The sequence below is a fragment of the Gouania willdenowi genome, chromosome 15 (assembly GCF_900634775.1).
Source record: "Gouania willdenowi chromosome 15, fGouWil2.1, whole genome shotgun sequence".
NCBI lineage: Eukaryota > Metazoa > Chordata > Actinopteri > Blenniiformes > Gobiesocidae > Gouania > Gouania willdenowi.
This window is the reverse complement of record NC_041058.1, coordinates 20,099,550-20,116,554: the sequence shown is the minus strand read 5'-3', so window position 1 is coordinate 20,116,554 and position 17,005 is coordinate 20,099,550. Positions and strand designations below refer to the sequence as shown.

The 17,005-nt window shown below is 39.6% G+C and overlaps 1 protein-coding gene across 4 annotated transcripts in view; it reads left to right on the top strand.

Moving 5' to 3' along the window:
- The window catches only part of unc5b (unc-5 netrin receptor B), a 79,489-nt gene that overhangs the window by 48,880 nt on the left and 13,604 nt on the right, over positions 1-17,005 (top strand). Inside the window, exons 2-8 of one of the 4 annotated variants that reach the window (XM_028468739.1) lie at positions 6,132-6,362; positions 6,627-6,770; positions 8,057-8,160; positions 9,918-10,098; positions 11,530-11,697; positions 12,617-12,781; positions 15,635-15,667. In XM_028468739.1, coding sequence (XP_028324540.1) covers positions 6,132-6,362; positions 6,627-6,770; positions 8,057-8,160; positions 9,918-10,098; positions 11,530-11,697; positions 12,617-12,781; positions 15,635-15,667 — 1,026 coding nt within the window. The remainder of the gene's footprint in view (positions 1-6,131; positions 6,363-6,626; positions 6,771-8,056; positions 8,161-9,917; positions 10,099-11,529; positions 11,698-12,616; positions 12,782-15,634; positions 15,668-17,005) is intronic. The other 3 variants (XM_028468741.1, XM_028468740.1, XM_028468742.1) reach the window with 3 other exon arrangements.

Below are 17,005 nucleotides of genomic sequence, written 5' to 3'. Positions count from 1 at the left end.
GTGCTTTTCAATATCTCTTGACCCTCTTATTACCTCTGCCCACTCTTTCTCACCCTCTCTGAACGCTGACCTGTTTTCCAGTGTCACCTTTCTTATTTGCTGTCACTCCTACTCTCGGTTACAGTGCACATAAGCTCTACACAACATAAAACAAAGACTCCTTAAGTTACAGTCAAGCTATGCATATGTGACTAATGGTGAGACAATGGACGGCATAAGCATAGGTTGTCATTTTGTGTCTGGGTCATGGGGAGTGTGTTTAGTATTACCCAGCAGCCTGTGTCTCGCTGTCTGTCATTTGGAGTAATAAAAGACTTGCTGTGCAGCTCGTCTTTAAGGCTCCTCCATTCTGCACAAATTGCCAGCTGCTGAGCTCTGATGGATGTTTGTGTGCCGGTCCAAACACAGGTTCCACTTTAAACCCTCAGCTTCACATTCTCAGGAAGAAATAGGGAAGAGGTGGGAGCTGTCTGTCTCTTCTGCCTCTGTCATCCAAAAGTGTTTTAATTAAACTGTGCCTCTGCAGTCCTCAGAAACCCCCCCCCCCACCACCACCACCACACACACACACACACACACATGCACACACTGCACAGACAGGGAGATTTATCCAAATACTCAGGGCTCTCCTCCCATTCCGTCTCCATCTGAACCAGCGTCTACCCATGTTTGTCTTTCTGCTGCCATTCTTTTTCTGCTTTCTCTCTATATCCGTACCTCCTTCCGTCACGCTCCAAGAGTGACAGCCTGTGTTTTCAGCCAATGTTTGAACACCGAGCGATCAATGTCGGACAAAGGGATGGTAGCAGAAGTGAGTGCTGGGGAGGGGAAACACAATTGGTTATTGACAGTGAAAGACTGGAGGCGACAGTTGAGTAAGGAGACAGAGGCATAATGAATAATGCTATTCATAAATATGGTAAGCATCATTTTGAAGTGTGTTAACATCATTTTTGTGTGTTCATACATGTGTACCAACTTGTAGCATTGTACATGTTTAATTGAGGGTAATTAAATTGTGGTTTATACAAGAAAAAAACCTACTGTGTGAGTGTTATTTCTGCTTATATAATACTGTGCAGATTGGCTGTTACTAGTTTTATTCAATTCATCTTTACTCCTTGCATCATTCCAAAAAAGCTACAAGTGTTACCTAATTCTTTTGACACCAAAAGAGCATTAGGGGGATGGCGCAACATGTTCTTTCACATTCTCACAGTCACTTTTACAAAGCTAGGAAACTATGCAAGTTTCAAGTTTTTCTACCAGGCTGTTCACAGTTATAACATCCACTGATCCTGGCAAATACATTCACCTAATAAGGGGAAAGCGTGCAGGAAGCTAGGAGGCTACAGTTCCCACAGGCTTGCTAAAATTGGACGATTTGAGGAGGTGAAAAGCATTGCCTGGTTTGATTAAGATCAATTCTACTTTCGATGTATTAACTCACTCTGTCTCAGTGTATTCCAACGCGTGTAGTTTATAACACGCGTTTTACCCCTCATTATAAAACAAGTCTACTCATCTAATATTTGCCACTAGAGAACATTTTATGTCCCAAACTTTACACAAGTTAATGACTTCATTGTGCGTCACTAATCTCAGTTCAATAAATCTCCGAATGTGAAATGAGGTTTTATCGGCCTGACTAGTCTATCTTGGTTTCTATTGGGACCCTGTGATGTAATAATAGACTTTAATGTCTAAGGAAGTTTTCCAGCACTTCTTTGAATTAATGCCAGGAATAATTAATAAAAATATGATACCAAACTGGGCGCATGGTGGCTTAGTGGTTAGCACGTCCGCCTCACAGAAAGAAGGTCCTGGGTTCAAGCCCTGGGGTGGACTTGGGTCCTTTCTGTGTGGAGTTTGCATGTTCTCCCAGGTACTCCGGCTTCCTCCCACAATCAAAAACATGACTGTTAGGTTGATTGGAGTCTCTAAATTGCCCACAGGAGTGAATGAGAGAGTGAATGTGTTGCCCTGTGATGGACTGGCACAGGGTGTACCCCCGCCCAGCGCCCTATGAGAGCCGGAGATTGGCACCGGCAGACCCCCGTGACCCTGTTAAACGGGAATAAGCGGGTATGAAAATGGATGGATGATAACAAACTTAAAACTAGTGAACTAGTGGTGCTGAGTAAAGTTGCATGTGGGTTGTTGTTATTATATCTGAGGAGCTTTCAGAAGTGCCTATCAGGTACTGGTAATTGCATAAGCAAGAGACAATGGCTTCTTAATATAGTCCTTGAAAATCAATCAACCAGCTCAGACTAAAATAAGAGGATTTGTGTTGTCATCATCTTTTCATCTTTTTCTGCATTTTGTTATTTTATATACTTGTGTACCTCCACCCCTCCATGGCTGCAACATACTGTAAACTGGTATAGAAGATTATTGAACATATCCAAAGGGTGTGTCCCTCATAAATCAGGCTGGAAACGTTGGAAGCTACAGTTCCACGTTAAATGCCAACAACCAAAAACTGAATTCTGACACGTCTAGCACAGAGCTGAACAAGCTGGATCTGGCATGGATGACTGGATAATTGGACTTCAAAGAAAGTAAAGCAGAAGTGAGACCTACCTTTTGTTACTAATTAACTATCTTAGAATTAGACATGTACTGTAAATCACAACTTTAGCCTAAATGTGACAATTCCATTGGTGTTCTTGAGGTCAGAAAACCCATTTTCTTTGTTTGCAATTATATTGTGTACATGTGTATATGTGTGTGGTAAACTGAAGAAGTCTCAAAGCACTTTACAATATCAGCTCATTCACCCATTCACACTAACAATCACACACCAATGGGACTGAGCTGTTATGCAAGATGCTAGTCGACCACTGGAAGCAACTTAAAGTTCAGTGTCTTGCCCAAGGACACTTCGACACATAGAATGGGATAAAACCCCAACCTCTACCACCTGAGCCATGGTCGCCCCAACCAGATTAGACTAAGACACAGCTTAAAACCACACTGTTTGCCATGATGTGTCCTACACAGTGTTAACTTATTTTAATTCATTCACAACTACATGTACGGTAGTATTACTTCTACAAGATATTATCGGTTTATTCTTGGATCAAAAGTTTGTAACATACTGAAAGCCCTCATGAATGCAGGTGAATAAAGAGCATAAAAGATATTGAGTCATTGACAATAACAAGTGGACAATGGCAGAAACAGAAGCTGGCGTACTTGTCCATGGTGGATGAAGGCCCGGCCAGGAGCAGCTGTTGCCCTTTCTGTTCAGCCTGCAGCCACATCCCTGCCAGGCTGAGAGCTCCAAGCGCTGCTGCTTCAGCATCTTTTAGCCTCGCGCGACTCCTCACAGAGGAGGTGATGATATCTCTGTACCTGGCAAAGCTGCCGTTTTTTTTTCCACCGGCTCTCACTCTTGCTTCGTCTTGCTTGTTCTTTTCCTTAATGCCTTGGACAGCATCTGTCAAGAGGAACTGGAGGTGGCAGTGGAGAATCGCTCACTTTCCTGAAATAGCAGTTGGTATTTCTCTAAGTGGCTTCTCTTGTTCTGTGGTTGTAGAATAACTGATCGGGTAGGGCTTGATACATTTTGAAAAGTGATGCTAGGAGATGTTAGTGACGATTTTATGTCATGCAGGTCATAGTGAATCCAGCTAAAAATGTTTTTTTTTAGTGTGATAGTCACTTGTGTCACGCATCATCAGCTTTATATAAACAACAGGGTTTTCAAAAATGTGACGACAGCGTGGTAAAAAGATCGTTTGGTGGTGTGTGCGTGCATGTGCATGAAAGGAAAAATATGTTACATACCAACATTTTTTAAATCTCCTGACTGGAGCTAAGAGTCCCTGCAGTTTACGCTATTCAAATTACTTTCGTAAACAAAACATTATTTTTATTGGAAGGTTTGAGCCATTAAGAGTTTAGGAGAACCTGGAACACTTTAAAGGGTGGGAGTGTGACATTATGAACAACTGTAAAACACAGCATAAAATCATTGAGCATCTCTGGAACAGGAGACTGTACTACATTGAATTCAAATACTCCTGAAATGGAACACTCTAAATCAGGAGTGTTGCATTTTTTATTGCTTATATCAGGTTACAGCATGAGACAAACTATTTTGTCATACATTTTTCTGCAGATTTCTTGCAGGCCATCAGAAAAATCTGTTTTTGCTTAGGTTGGCTTATTCTTTTTTATTAATGTTCTTCTGAACCAATGAGCCATGCTTTATTGTAGGTAGATCACTGAAGCTTCTTCTTCACTGTCAAATAAACCAAGCTAGGATTATCTTCAAAAATGCATTCACTTGCTGTTAGAGCCCGATTATTTAGGCCAATTTTTGCTACCACTGATTTATTGGTTATCGGCAGATACATCGCAGATACATTTTTTAAAACCCCAATATCAGTTTCGGCATCTTTCCTAACAATTCCATATACTTACAGTAGATCATTACTTTAGAGCCCCCAGTCTTTCGTGTGCCATGGTTCACTATCTTTCTGGGCAAAGTTTTCACAGACTAGTGTTAGCCCACTGAGGTTTGGCGGCATAAATACAATCCCCAGTGGAACTGATTTACATAAAAATAAACCATTATTTTTTTAACAATTTTTTCTTTGCGACTCATGCGAGCATTATTTTTCTTTCTGGAAATTGTCAATCATTATTAGGGAAACTTAACCGAGAGGTCAGAAATACTGTGTTGTCCCTGTCAGGAGGATGCTCTCGGCAGCGTTGCCTCTTGGGATGTGTCACATTGAAAATGTCATGGGATAATGTGCGATCAGCAGCACCTATCTGTGGAAGGTCAGCGGCTCAGCTCTCCAGCTGAGAGGTGCAGAGTCCTCCAGAGAGACTGCAGCAGTCGGGGCCTGCAGTAGCCAGACTTGTGAGTGTATGCGAAGTAGGGATGGGCAATATTGACACACACAAAAAATGTATCCCGATAATTTCTTGTATTCATCACGATAACGATAAAAATCAAGATAAATAAAAACTATAAATAAAAAAAAATCACAACTTAGTGTAAACAGGTTCCTTATAAACACAAATAAATCTGAATACGTCAACATTAGACACATTTAAAAAGGCTACAATAACTGCTGACTCAGCTCATGAGCTGATATTTTATGGAATATATTTTATGGAATATATTTGTGCATGTGGATCACTATTAGTGTTATTGTATGTAATTCATTTATTTCCTCACTTGAAATAAAATTATTAAAGAATAAAGAATAAATGCTTGTATGGAAGCGTTTATTCTTCCATACAAGTGTTAAATCTGACCATAAATAAATTGGTGGCTCTCTGTGTTTTGATGACAGTAAGACGTGTTCTTTTTACTTGGTCTATTATTCCTTATATAGAGTGGTTAGCATTAGCACTTAGCTCAGTCTGTGTGTCGGTGTGTTAGCTTAGCATAGTTTGCTTTAGTTGAGTTTCCAGTTCATAATAGTTGCTACAGGTTCATCTCTGTCCCCGTGTTTGTGGAACTTTGGGTGGATCTGACGGAGGAACTTGAATCGGTTCCCTTTGTTTGATGGTTATCTGGTTTTAACCAAGTAGCGGTCAGTGTTGTATCGCAGCATAGTAGCTTCTGGTAGCCCCGACGAACATCTCACACACACACACTGACAGCGTTGTGTGCGGGGGGCGGTGGCGGTGCACAAAGTGCAGAACGTCCGTAAACAACGTTCCGCTCCAGAGAATAATAAGTTGTTGACAACAAACGGGCCAGTTTTGGCCCGTTTTTTTTGGGGCATTCTTGGCTAAATTGAGGGACAAATGGCCCGTGGCCCTCGCTACTTTCAGACATGGGAATTTATCGTTTATATCGAGGGATGACAAATTCTTACCAGTGAGAATGTTTTTGACGATAAATCATAAACGATAAAATATCGCACATTCCTAATGCGAAGGCAAAAATGTCAAAATGCTTTCCTGTATTTCCTGCAGACCATAAGGAAATGTAGGCGATCTCTCACACACAAGACAAACTGTCAAACACACACATTCCTTCCCTCAGGGCATGTGACAGTTTATTGATCCCTCGGGGTCCAACTCTCTGCACTGGTCTTTCTATTGAAGGGCTGTTAACTCAGTCAGGTTTGTCTGTGTGTGTTTTATTGTCGTATTAGAGAGCAGCGACTACAGCGATGCCGAAGTTCTCCCGGATTCCTTCCCGTCAGCACCAGCGGAACCTCTCCCAGAGTTCCTGCTGGAACCAGAGGACGCCTTCATTGTAAAGAACAGGCCGGTCCAGCTGCGCTGCCGAGCATCACCTGCCACTCAGATCTACTTCAAATGTAACGGGGAATGGGTCAATCAGAACGATCATGTCACCAGAGAAAGCCTGGACCAGATGACAGGTGATAGAACAACTCCACACACACACGCAGAAGTGTAACCTTGTATTTCACAGACATAAACATCATACTCAATTACTGACATCATTTTCAACTACATAATCCATTAGCTCTCAGAGGTTTTCATGGCTACGTTAAATGCTTTTGGCCTGACGCCAGTGCATTATTTAGACACTGGGAGAAAAATAGCCTCACTAATCCCCTCCTCCTTCTTCCTCTAAATCTGGCTCTTTCCTTTTTTTCCTTTGTTTTTGTTTATCTGTGCAGGTCTTGTTGTGCGAGAAGTGGAAGTCTCAGTGTCCAGGACGCAGGTGGAGGAGCTGTTTGGGCTTGAGGATTACTGGTGCCAGTGTGTGGCATGGAGCTCTGCTGGCACCACTAAAAGCACCCGAGCTTACGTTCGCATTGCATGTAAGTGTCAAGTTAGAGTAAGAGAGCGAAGTATGAGGGGGCGTCTTACACATCGAACTAATGCATCTAACAAGCTAAATGTGTAAGTACACCCTAAAACCAATTTTTTCTACTGAATACATATATGATTAGGTATGAAGTAATGTCATTTATTGATCCTCATCCCACTCTTCACATTTTAGTCTAAGTCAAGGGTCACCAACCTTTATAAAACCACGAGCTACATCAACGTTATTGAATAAGCTGAAGAGCTACCAGTTTGATATACACAGCAATACAAAAAATTAACAGCTTCAATTTAATTAGAGGGAAAAATAATGAAGGATGACAAGCATTTACTTAAAAAGGTAGTAAATACTTAAGTTTCAAAATGCAACACTTTGTTTCTCTTAATTTATGCTAATTTTTCATTCTTAAATGACCACTTAAAGTTTCATAGGAGATCATATCCTTCCTATTTTACTAGCCAGTAGCCACTAACTATTTATATCTAATAAAACATGGTTTTACAATTTAACAGTCGTAATTTAAAAAATGAACTAAAACTAAAATTCTGTTGGTGATACTTGAACACGTTTGTATCGTAATGTTTCAGTAAAAATAAACATTTAAAGATGGTTAATTTAATACAAAAACTATATGAAGTGCAACAGTATTTTACTGTTTAACTCTACTAAGGCACTGAATACGGTACTGTCTGTCCTTTATATTTGTCTTTCTGAGTTTGAAGGATGGTAGATAAAGGATATTTTAGACAGATCATTGGTTAGAACAGGCCTGAGGGCACCTCCAGTGGTCCGTACGGGGGTCACCCATGTTGGTGACCCCTGGTCTAAGTATTTAAATTTAGCGTTTTTATTTGTAAAATGTCAGAGTGAATGCCCTCTATGGGTTGAACACTGGCTACTGCAATTTGATTTTGCTCTTTGCTGAGATTGGATCACTGACATCTTTTTAGATCAGTGACATCACTAACCGTCACTGTTGGCCCCGCCCCTCCTATTAAAGATGGGAGGAGGGACTAGTTTCCTCCTCTCACAGCCCTCAGTGAGCATTGATTGACAGCTCCATGCAGAACTGTGCAGCGCTGTGGGGGCGGGGCTCCTGTGACTGGGCGTGTCCTAGCTACTCTAGAAGGAACGCCCATAATCAAGGCATTTTTTAAATTTTCCCCTTGTGTCAGGTCAGCAAAAACCTGGGGGGTGTACTTACACTTTAAGCATATATTTAAATGTGTGTGTGTTTTTATGCAACCTTTACTAAAAGCTCTGTATCGCCCCCTGTAGACCTGAGGAAGAACTTTGAGCAGGAGCCATTAGGACGAGAGGTGCGTCTGGAGCAGGAGGTGCTGCTCCAATGTCGGCCCCCAGAAGGAATGCCAGCTGCAGAGGTAAATGTTAGCTTTATTCTTTACACAGAAGCCTATTTTTTATCTGGACTGTGATTTTAAGTTCAATATGTCATGTTGATGAAATTCACTCAGTGCAAGTATTTTGGTGTAGGCTTTTTTATTTAAGGAAGAAAGTTAAAAGGGTTTAAATCTAGTTTATGTCACACTTACTCACCAAGCTTCTCTGAAAGTAAAACCCAGTACCAAAAACGCTAATTTTGGCTATAAAGTAACAACCCAACAGAAAATAAAAAAAAATCAACAAATTATTTATTCATGTACTCTTTTATTAGTAGTAGCAGTATATATTTATGTTTAGTCAAGCCATATTGTTTTAATGACTGAATAGCAAAGTTATTTTTAAGACATTAAAATCACATGGCATTAAAGTGTACTAAAAATGGTCAATAAAAGCATATGCAACATAAAACGTTTCCTCATTATTTTCTAAGCTTGTGGCTGCACCCTGAGGTGTGTATGTGCACGTGTGTGTTTGTGTGTAGTGTGTGAAGAAAGTCTTTCATTTGTTGTTGTGCTCACATTTGACAGATAGACCCAGATATATAGACATAAAAACACAGACATGGGGAAACAAGTTTTATTGAAACTAAAACTGTTGCATTAAAAACAATTGGCCCCCGTCTTCTTCTTATTATCTCTGCACATACAAGGACAATAAAGCTGCTGTAATGCCCCACAATGCTGAATGAGATTCATTGCATCCCCTTAAAAAGATTTCCAGCACCAAGTGCCACCTGTGACTCTCTGCGCTGAATGTAAACCTGGCCTGCCTGAGTAGGATTTAATGCTATAGACGTCAGATGGTCTCATCTTGTGACCCACATTTTGCCACGGTCATTAAATCGTGACCCACTACTTTTTGAAAACACACATATAATCTTTTTTTTTTTTTTAAATCTATGTATTTTCCTGTGCCACAACATGCATTTCACAGCGTGCCTTTCAAAAGAAAAGTTTCTTTCAAAATAAAAGACACGTCTAACATGAGAGAGATTAAGTATTTATTTATTTATTTATTTATTTATTTATTTATTTATTTTTTTGGTTTTTTTTTGACCAGCTGTCCACAACCCACCCAGTGCAGGGCCGTGGCCCACTTCTGGGTCCCAACCCACCATTTGAGAATTGCTGTTTTATAGCAAACAGAAGACTTGTGTAGTGGTTACGTCTGTCTCACAGCTATAAGGTTCTTAGTTTATGGAGACCGTGGACTTTTTTTGTATGGAATTTGCATGTTCTCCCTTTGCTTGTGAAGCGATTTCATAAATTCCCCAAAACCGATACAAATGAAAAGAAAATCTATCTAAATTTAAAAAAAAAAAAGCTATATCTTCTAAATAAGAGTCAAGTTTCTTTCTATTAAAAGTAACAACTGCATTTCCATCAGGGGAAAAATGAGACAAAAGTTTTGACTGTTTGATCAGTACTCTGTGTTAATTCTCGGCAGGTTGTTTACTGAATGGCTCAGTGTGTGGTGTGCTGACTCATGTTTATGCATGCTCACCTGCCGATTTGCTCAAGGATTTATGTGAAGCATTATCTGCCTCATAAAAAAAAAAAAAAAAAAAAAAAAAAACTGACTCAAGTTAAATTGAAAGAGCCGTGGGAGTTGAGAGATGGGAGGTAAATCCTAAATGCCTGCTGCAACTTAAATATTTGCTTAAAGACGTGACTGCAACTTTATTTTATTTTGTCTACTTTTTAACTAAACACTGGGATCTCTTGCTGCGCTGCAGGTGGACTGGCTGAAGAACGAGGACGTCATTGACCCGTCTCAAGATTCCAACTTCCTGATCACCATTGACCACGACCTGATCATTAAACAGGCCAGACTGTTGGACACTGCTAACTACACATGCGTGGCTCGTAACGTCGTGGCCAGAAGACGCAGCAGCACAGCGACTCTCATTGTTTATGGTATCGAACGCAGCTTATCTTTCTCCTGCTTATCTTTCATTCGTCATGCATCCATTGATTTATGTTGGTCAAGCGTCCAAACGTTCCACCTGCTCTACTAACAGCATGGTGTTCAGTCATTCCTGAGTTGCATTGCTATTGCAATTTACTGTGTGAGTGATGGAATCGTGACATTAGTGTAGGACAGGGTTTTTCAACCTTGGGGCGTCGTGACCCCATGTGGGTTCGCCTGGAAATAAAATGGGGTTGCCTGAAACATCTAGTAGTAAAAAAATAAAACAAAATTACTGATTAAAATCACATTTAAATTATTTTACATTACTATTCTTTTTAAAATGAAACATCTCAAACAACCGTATTCTATGCTTTCACTTTCTTAAAGGTCCCATGTCATGCTATTTTTCACCCATCTCAATTTGTTCTAAGAACCTTCAAAACTTAGTATTTGAGGTTTATTTTCCTGAACTGGCCTGTTTTCCAGAGTTTTAGCCTCTGAAAAGTCACTTTCTGAGCAACTCTACACAAGCAGTCTGATTTGCGGCCGAGTTATGCATATATGAGTGGGCGTGTCTATAGACGGGACACTGACTTTCTCTTCCCCGCACGGTGACATAGGGCCAGAGGACGGCCCGCCCTCCTCCCACCCACTCCATTGCGGTCAAATTCGTCATCAAAGTGGGAACGCGTCATCAAATTGGAGCGAAGTGTTTGTGCTCACCCTGCAGTAAGAAAGGAGAAAATCACCCTCTAACTAACGATTGAGGGAATCAATGAAAAAAAACACTTTGGACATGTGTATGAAATAGCACCAAATAGCACTTTATTATGTTTAAAGCACAGAAAAGTCCATTTAGCGTAACATGGGCCCTTTAGATATAAATCTAGTTCAAATAGCTGTGGCTTCTTGTCACTTTTTGCACTAATCCTTGCCAGACCTATACCAATACCAGTAACACACCATAACAAACATGATCAAAACCTATTTCAAGAAGAAAAAGCCTATGGGGTCACCAGAAAATGTGTAATATAAAAATGGGGTCATAACAAGAAAAGAGTTGGGAACCACTGGTGTAGGACATAGATTTTGGGGTCTTTTTTATTTATTCAGCATTTATAATGTTTAATATTATTAGTGGGATTTTTTTTTTTTTTTTTTTTTTTTACAAATTTAGATTTTTGAAAACTATATTTATATTTTTAAAGAAAAGTTTGACCTAAAATCACACACTCACCTACTGTATATGCTGAACAAGTAGTGGAGACCTGTAGTGTTATGATACTGTCATAACTGTATCAGGAAAGTAACCTTCAGACTTGGTCCCTTTGCCTGTGCGTGTGCGTGTGCGTGTGCGTGCGTGTGTGTGTGCGTGTGCGTGCGCGTGCGTGTGTGTGTGTGTGTGTGTGTGTGTGTGTGTGTGGTCTCTCTGTCAGTGAGCGGAGGGTGGTCTTCTTGGACTGAATGGTCTGAGTGTAATGCTCGGTGTGGGCGGGGCTGGCAGCGTCGAACACGCAGCTGCACCAATCCTGCTCCTCTAAATGGCGGAGCCTTCTGTGAGGGCCCACCTGTCCAGAGAGTAACTTGCACAACTTTGTGCCCAGGTGAAAAAAAACATTTTATTTTGTATTGTTCCAAACAACTCCCAGAATAAACCTTTTTTGTTTGTTGGAAATGTACCAAATAGAATTTTCTGGAACAGCCTTTTCAGTCTTGGTGAATTGGAAACTTTATCAGAAAGCAGACGGGTTGTTTCTGAAAACTCTAAAACAAATTGATCTATTTTACTATCTACATCAGAGATGGGCAACTATTATCACATCGGGGGCCACAAACATGTGATTGTTTGATCTGACGGCCACACTATCAACATTCATGTCAGCATTTAGAATAATGACTAAATCTGAGCTTTAATACAAGAAACAGCAAAGGGATTTGTGTGTTTGTTGTTTTGTGTGCATTTGCTGTTTTTTTGTGTGTATTTTTTTCTGGTATTTTGTCATCACTGTGTGTTTGTGGTCATTTTGAAAATTTCAAGTTATTTAATGTGTTTTTGTTGTTGGAATCTCTGTGTATTTTTGATGTTTTTAAGTTATGAGTCATGCTATGGGTCATTTTGTGTTTTTAGGTGGTATCGCTATGTACTTTTGTTGTCATTTTTGTATATTTTCTGTTATTTATGTGTATTTTTGTTGTTTTTTATTTTCTATTATCATTTTGTACATCTTTTGTAGTCGTTCTGTGAGTTTACTTCATGGGCCGCACTAAATGAGCCCCCGGACTGCCAGTTGCTCATGTCTGATCTACATTATGCCTCTATTTGCTCGGCTCTGTGTGTCATATCACTGGGACTCCCGAAAGCATTTTAACAATAGGGTACATTTTGCAAATCATGAAACACTGCTGTTGAAACCATTACATATGCATCGTTTTGCATGTAAGCATCATGCCAAATATGATTTTCAGTAAATTGCCTACTTTCCTCAAGCTTCAGAGTCACTCACTCCTGTGTTGTCGTTCCAGTGGATGGAGGCTGGACAGAGTGGGCTAAGTGGTCGGCCTGTGGGACGGAGTGCACCCACTGGCGCAGCCGCGAGTGCCAGGCACCGCAACCCCTAAACGGAGGAAAGCACTGCAGCGGCAGCATGATGGAGAGCAAAAACTGCACAGAGGGCTTGTGTGCACGCAGTGAGTGTCACTCCACTTCCTCTGTGCACGTGGTTACTTTAAGTTGTCACGTGCAAACATTGCAATATATGAAAAAAAAACCTTTATGTTGTTTTAACCACTGAAATGCAATATTTGTCTCTAAAAAAGGTAACAAAATAATAAAATCTAAAGGTAAATGATTAAATGTAGGTTGCTTGTTAGGTGTGAACGTCTGTGTTTTAATTGTGCAGTATTCTACGTCACTTTATTTGCCATAATTAGGAAATTAAACCTATTGTATTTTATATTATTTTATTTTATTAATTTTAATTGCACGTGAAACGGCACAGAAAACAAGGATTTAGCAAAGGTCAATGTCTTTATTGTCATTTTCCATGTGACATGTAAAACAGCAACATACAACCATAGATATTAAGAATAATACTAAATATAAATCTAATACAAACCAGGATGTAAACAAAAAGTAAATAGAAAATAGAATGACACTGTGATCTAAACTAATGTGGTCTCCTTTTTTGGAACAAATTGTAAGATAGTCACAGTATTAAATGTGATAGAAAGTAACCTGACTGTACACATTATGATGAGGTAAGTTTAATATTTCGATATAGAATTAATGTGGAGAATGTTGAATTCAGCTTCAGGCTATTTAAGCTGTTAACATAGTTTTAAAATGACACTAAATTCCCATTATAAGCATTAGGGGGTGTGCACTGTCATGAATCTGACAATACAATACTATTCACGATTTGCATGTCATGATACAATATATCCCGATACTAAACAATACGATATGCATCGCGATGTATCGCAATATCAAATATTACCTTTACAAGTACAAAATAGTATGAAATACAATTTATTTCATTTTTTTTTTACTTGTGAGAACAAGTAAATGGTAACTAACTATAATTCAAGGACCAATATCTAAAACAAGTGGTATGTTTATCATCTGTCAAATTACATTTTTCAAAAAGCTTTAACAACAGATTCTGTTTCTGTTAACTTCTTAAATGTTAGGGTTGTTAAGTTGGACCCATTAATAAACACAACACCCAAAGTGTGGGTCGACGTGAATTTATTTAACAAAAAGTGTCCTCTTGGCTTGGCTTGATCCTGGGAGTGGCTCCAGAGCAGGCTCGGGTACTAGAGGAATAAAAGTCCAGAATCAAAAATAAAACTTGGCAAAAGGCATAGACTTCAGGATATCTCTAGAACAGAAGTACCGCAGCATAGACGGAACAACAACGATGAGTGGAGGTGAGTCTGAGGCTTTTGTATTGCAGTGATGTGCCTGCTCGGAGTCCACGCCCCACCAGGACCAAGCCTAAAAGAAAAACCAAGAGGGAGACAAAAACAGGCACATATGGCCAAAAACATAACATTAAATTCTTTAAAACATTTTTAAAAATTATAAAAGTAACCGCTTACATCTATAAAAGTGCCCAGTATATTTTTATGAAAATAAAGTGCATCCACTTCCAAGCTAAAATGCATTAAATGCATTAAAAAACATTATTAAAATCGATTTGGACATTTTTTAGATCGATACGATAATGACGCTGTGAAATATTGCAATATATCGCCAAATTGATTATTTCCTACACCCTTAATATGCATCCACCACAGCGTAGTGAGAGAAAGGTGAAAGTTTTTATATCCAAAACAGATTTTTCACCAGAAGAATCTTGGTGATAGCACACAGAAACAACAGACCTGGTCCGTATCTGAAAGGCACAGGTGGAAGGACGGGGGTGGAGTAACTGGAAGTTCTGAAAATAAGAAACAAGCGTGACAGAGTCAAGTTAAAATAAAGTTAGCCGAGGGATGAGCACATGAGAGTGAGTCAGACTCTCAGTGAGCTCGGAGGAACCCAGGCTGACAGCAGGGAGAGATGCTCAACACACAATACAAACTTACACAGCCAAGTTTGTGTGTGCAGTGCACGCATGAGTCTGTGCACGAGTGAGGATCATATCCTCGGTGCTTCAACTCTGTCAAACATACACATGAGTCCTGACATAAACAGGTCTCCATAGAGCTTCCACATTAGACAAATGCACTCTCTGATTTGGCTGTAAAGAGACGAGCGTCCTCTGGGAGTAGCTCTCAGAACGGGAAGAGGATCTGTAAACGTGTCACCAGCCAACAGCAGGTTAGGAACCGGATTATTTATTTACCCTGCATCTTAACGTGATCATTCTGTGCTCACAAAGCGTTCTGATATTATTAGAACCTCCTGCATTTTCCCAGAAAATGAAATCACTCACTCTTACTCTGGTAGCTAACTCATTTCAATCCCTGAGAGGATCAGCTAAATACCCTCGTCATAAACTCAGACTGCTCCAACACACCGCAAACAGTCAGACTCATCCTGATTGTAATTGTTGCTGGGGGAACAGCGCAGTCAGGGAAGTCATTTGGTGTTTTGATGATGCTTGTCAGAAAAGGGCTCAGTTGATTTGAGATCTCGGAAGTGACGCAGATGTGAATGACGGATTTGATTGTCGTCAAATTACCGGACGATGATTCACCTCGGTGTCATCTTTGAAATGTCTGTCCCTGTCGAGAATAGCCGTGTGGTCGTGTTCCATAACTATAGAGCTTTAAACTGCACGGTGTTTCCCCCATGCATTTATTATTATTGACATTTATATTCACATTGGTAGTGGTTTCCTGGAAATTTGTAAATGATTGTATTCATGCTTGCTTCTTTTACATTTCAATTATCATAATAATGAGCTGAAGTTCCCTTTTCTTTTTCAATTGTGTTGTGTTTTATAATTCATTTGCATTACAACTACTTCATCCATTTTTATGTTTTGCATTGTTTCTTTTCTTCTTCTCTTGTTTTCTCTCCCGATCGAACAGATAAAAAGGTTTCTATTGAACATGCAAGTCATCGTAAGTTCATTTCTCATTAGTTTTCTATTTCCCTGCAGTTTTCTTCTTCTTCTCCGTGTGTGCGTGTGCGTGTGTGTGTGCGCGTGTGCGTGTCATGCTTGGTGTTGAGCTCTCCCATCCATTCTCTCATATTGCCTCAGATACTCCTCACTTTTTATTTGATGCGTGCTGTTCTCCTCTATTGTTTTGCCGGTTCTCCTTGTGCTCCCACAGGCTTCAGAGCTGAGTCAGGTTTATCACATGCTCTGAAGATTCTCCCCTCACCTGAGACTCTTTAAAAGCCCTCAGAACATTTGATCTCAGTCAGACCTGCAGTTAATCTTCAAAATAATTTCAAGTTAATGGTATTACCTCTTGTTAAATGGGATATCAGCCGTGGCTAAAGTAATGTAGCTAATTTGCTATTGTTCCCTCTCTGGTGATAAGTGCCGACGTCTGTCTGATTCAGTTCCATCTCATCACCAGAACATGGAAGCCCTCCTCAGTTAGCTCGCCTGTCTCTGGCCTTCCTCGTCTTCATCCTCACTTCTACTCCCACTGCTGTCCTGTTGTGTCTGACTTTTTTCTCTCTGCTTGATCACCACTCCCTTTATCTTCTTTCCCTTTCTCAGCACACTTTATAATCCCTCTGTCTTCCGCTCAAATCACTGGCTTATATTAATGCCGACCCTATTATTTCTCCTTCAATATTTGCACTACTTTTTGTCCTCTAACAATCTCACTTTTTGTGGGTTTTTCTTTTTTTTTTTTTTTTGGTATTTTCTGTGGTTGTGCCTCTGTATAACACAGGGTTTTTCAACCTGGGGGTCGTGACCCCTTGTGGGGGTTAGCCTAAAATGTTTATAATAATTACATTTTTTTTTTTTAAAAAATGAATCAAATTTTATTTTTACGATTTGTTTTTTAATGTTTTAAATTAAATTTTTTAAATAAATACATACATTTTATATTTATTTAAAATGCGTGAAATTGTATGTATTTATTTTGATCTATCTATTAAAAAAACAATACATAATGTCAGTGAAATACACACGTGGACAAAATTGTTGGTACCCCTCAGTCAAAGAAGGAAAAGCACACAATGGTCACTGAAATAACTTGAAACTGTCTAAAGTAATACTAAATAAATACTTATGTGACGTGACCATGGGACATTGAATTTGTACAATTTTTTTTATTTGGCTTAAACTCTATTGTTATCTACAATTGGACAAATTCACATTTTTGTCTTTTCTTTCCGTTGATGGTGACACACCACAGCTGGTTTTGTTGCTACCTCATTCATTCAAATGCGTCATTTCTGTCACAGGTTGTGTCATTTTCATTTAATCCCATCAA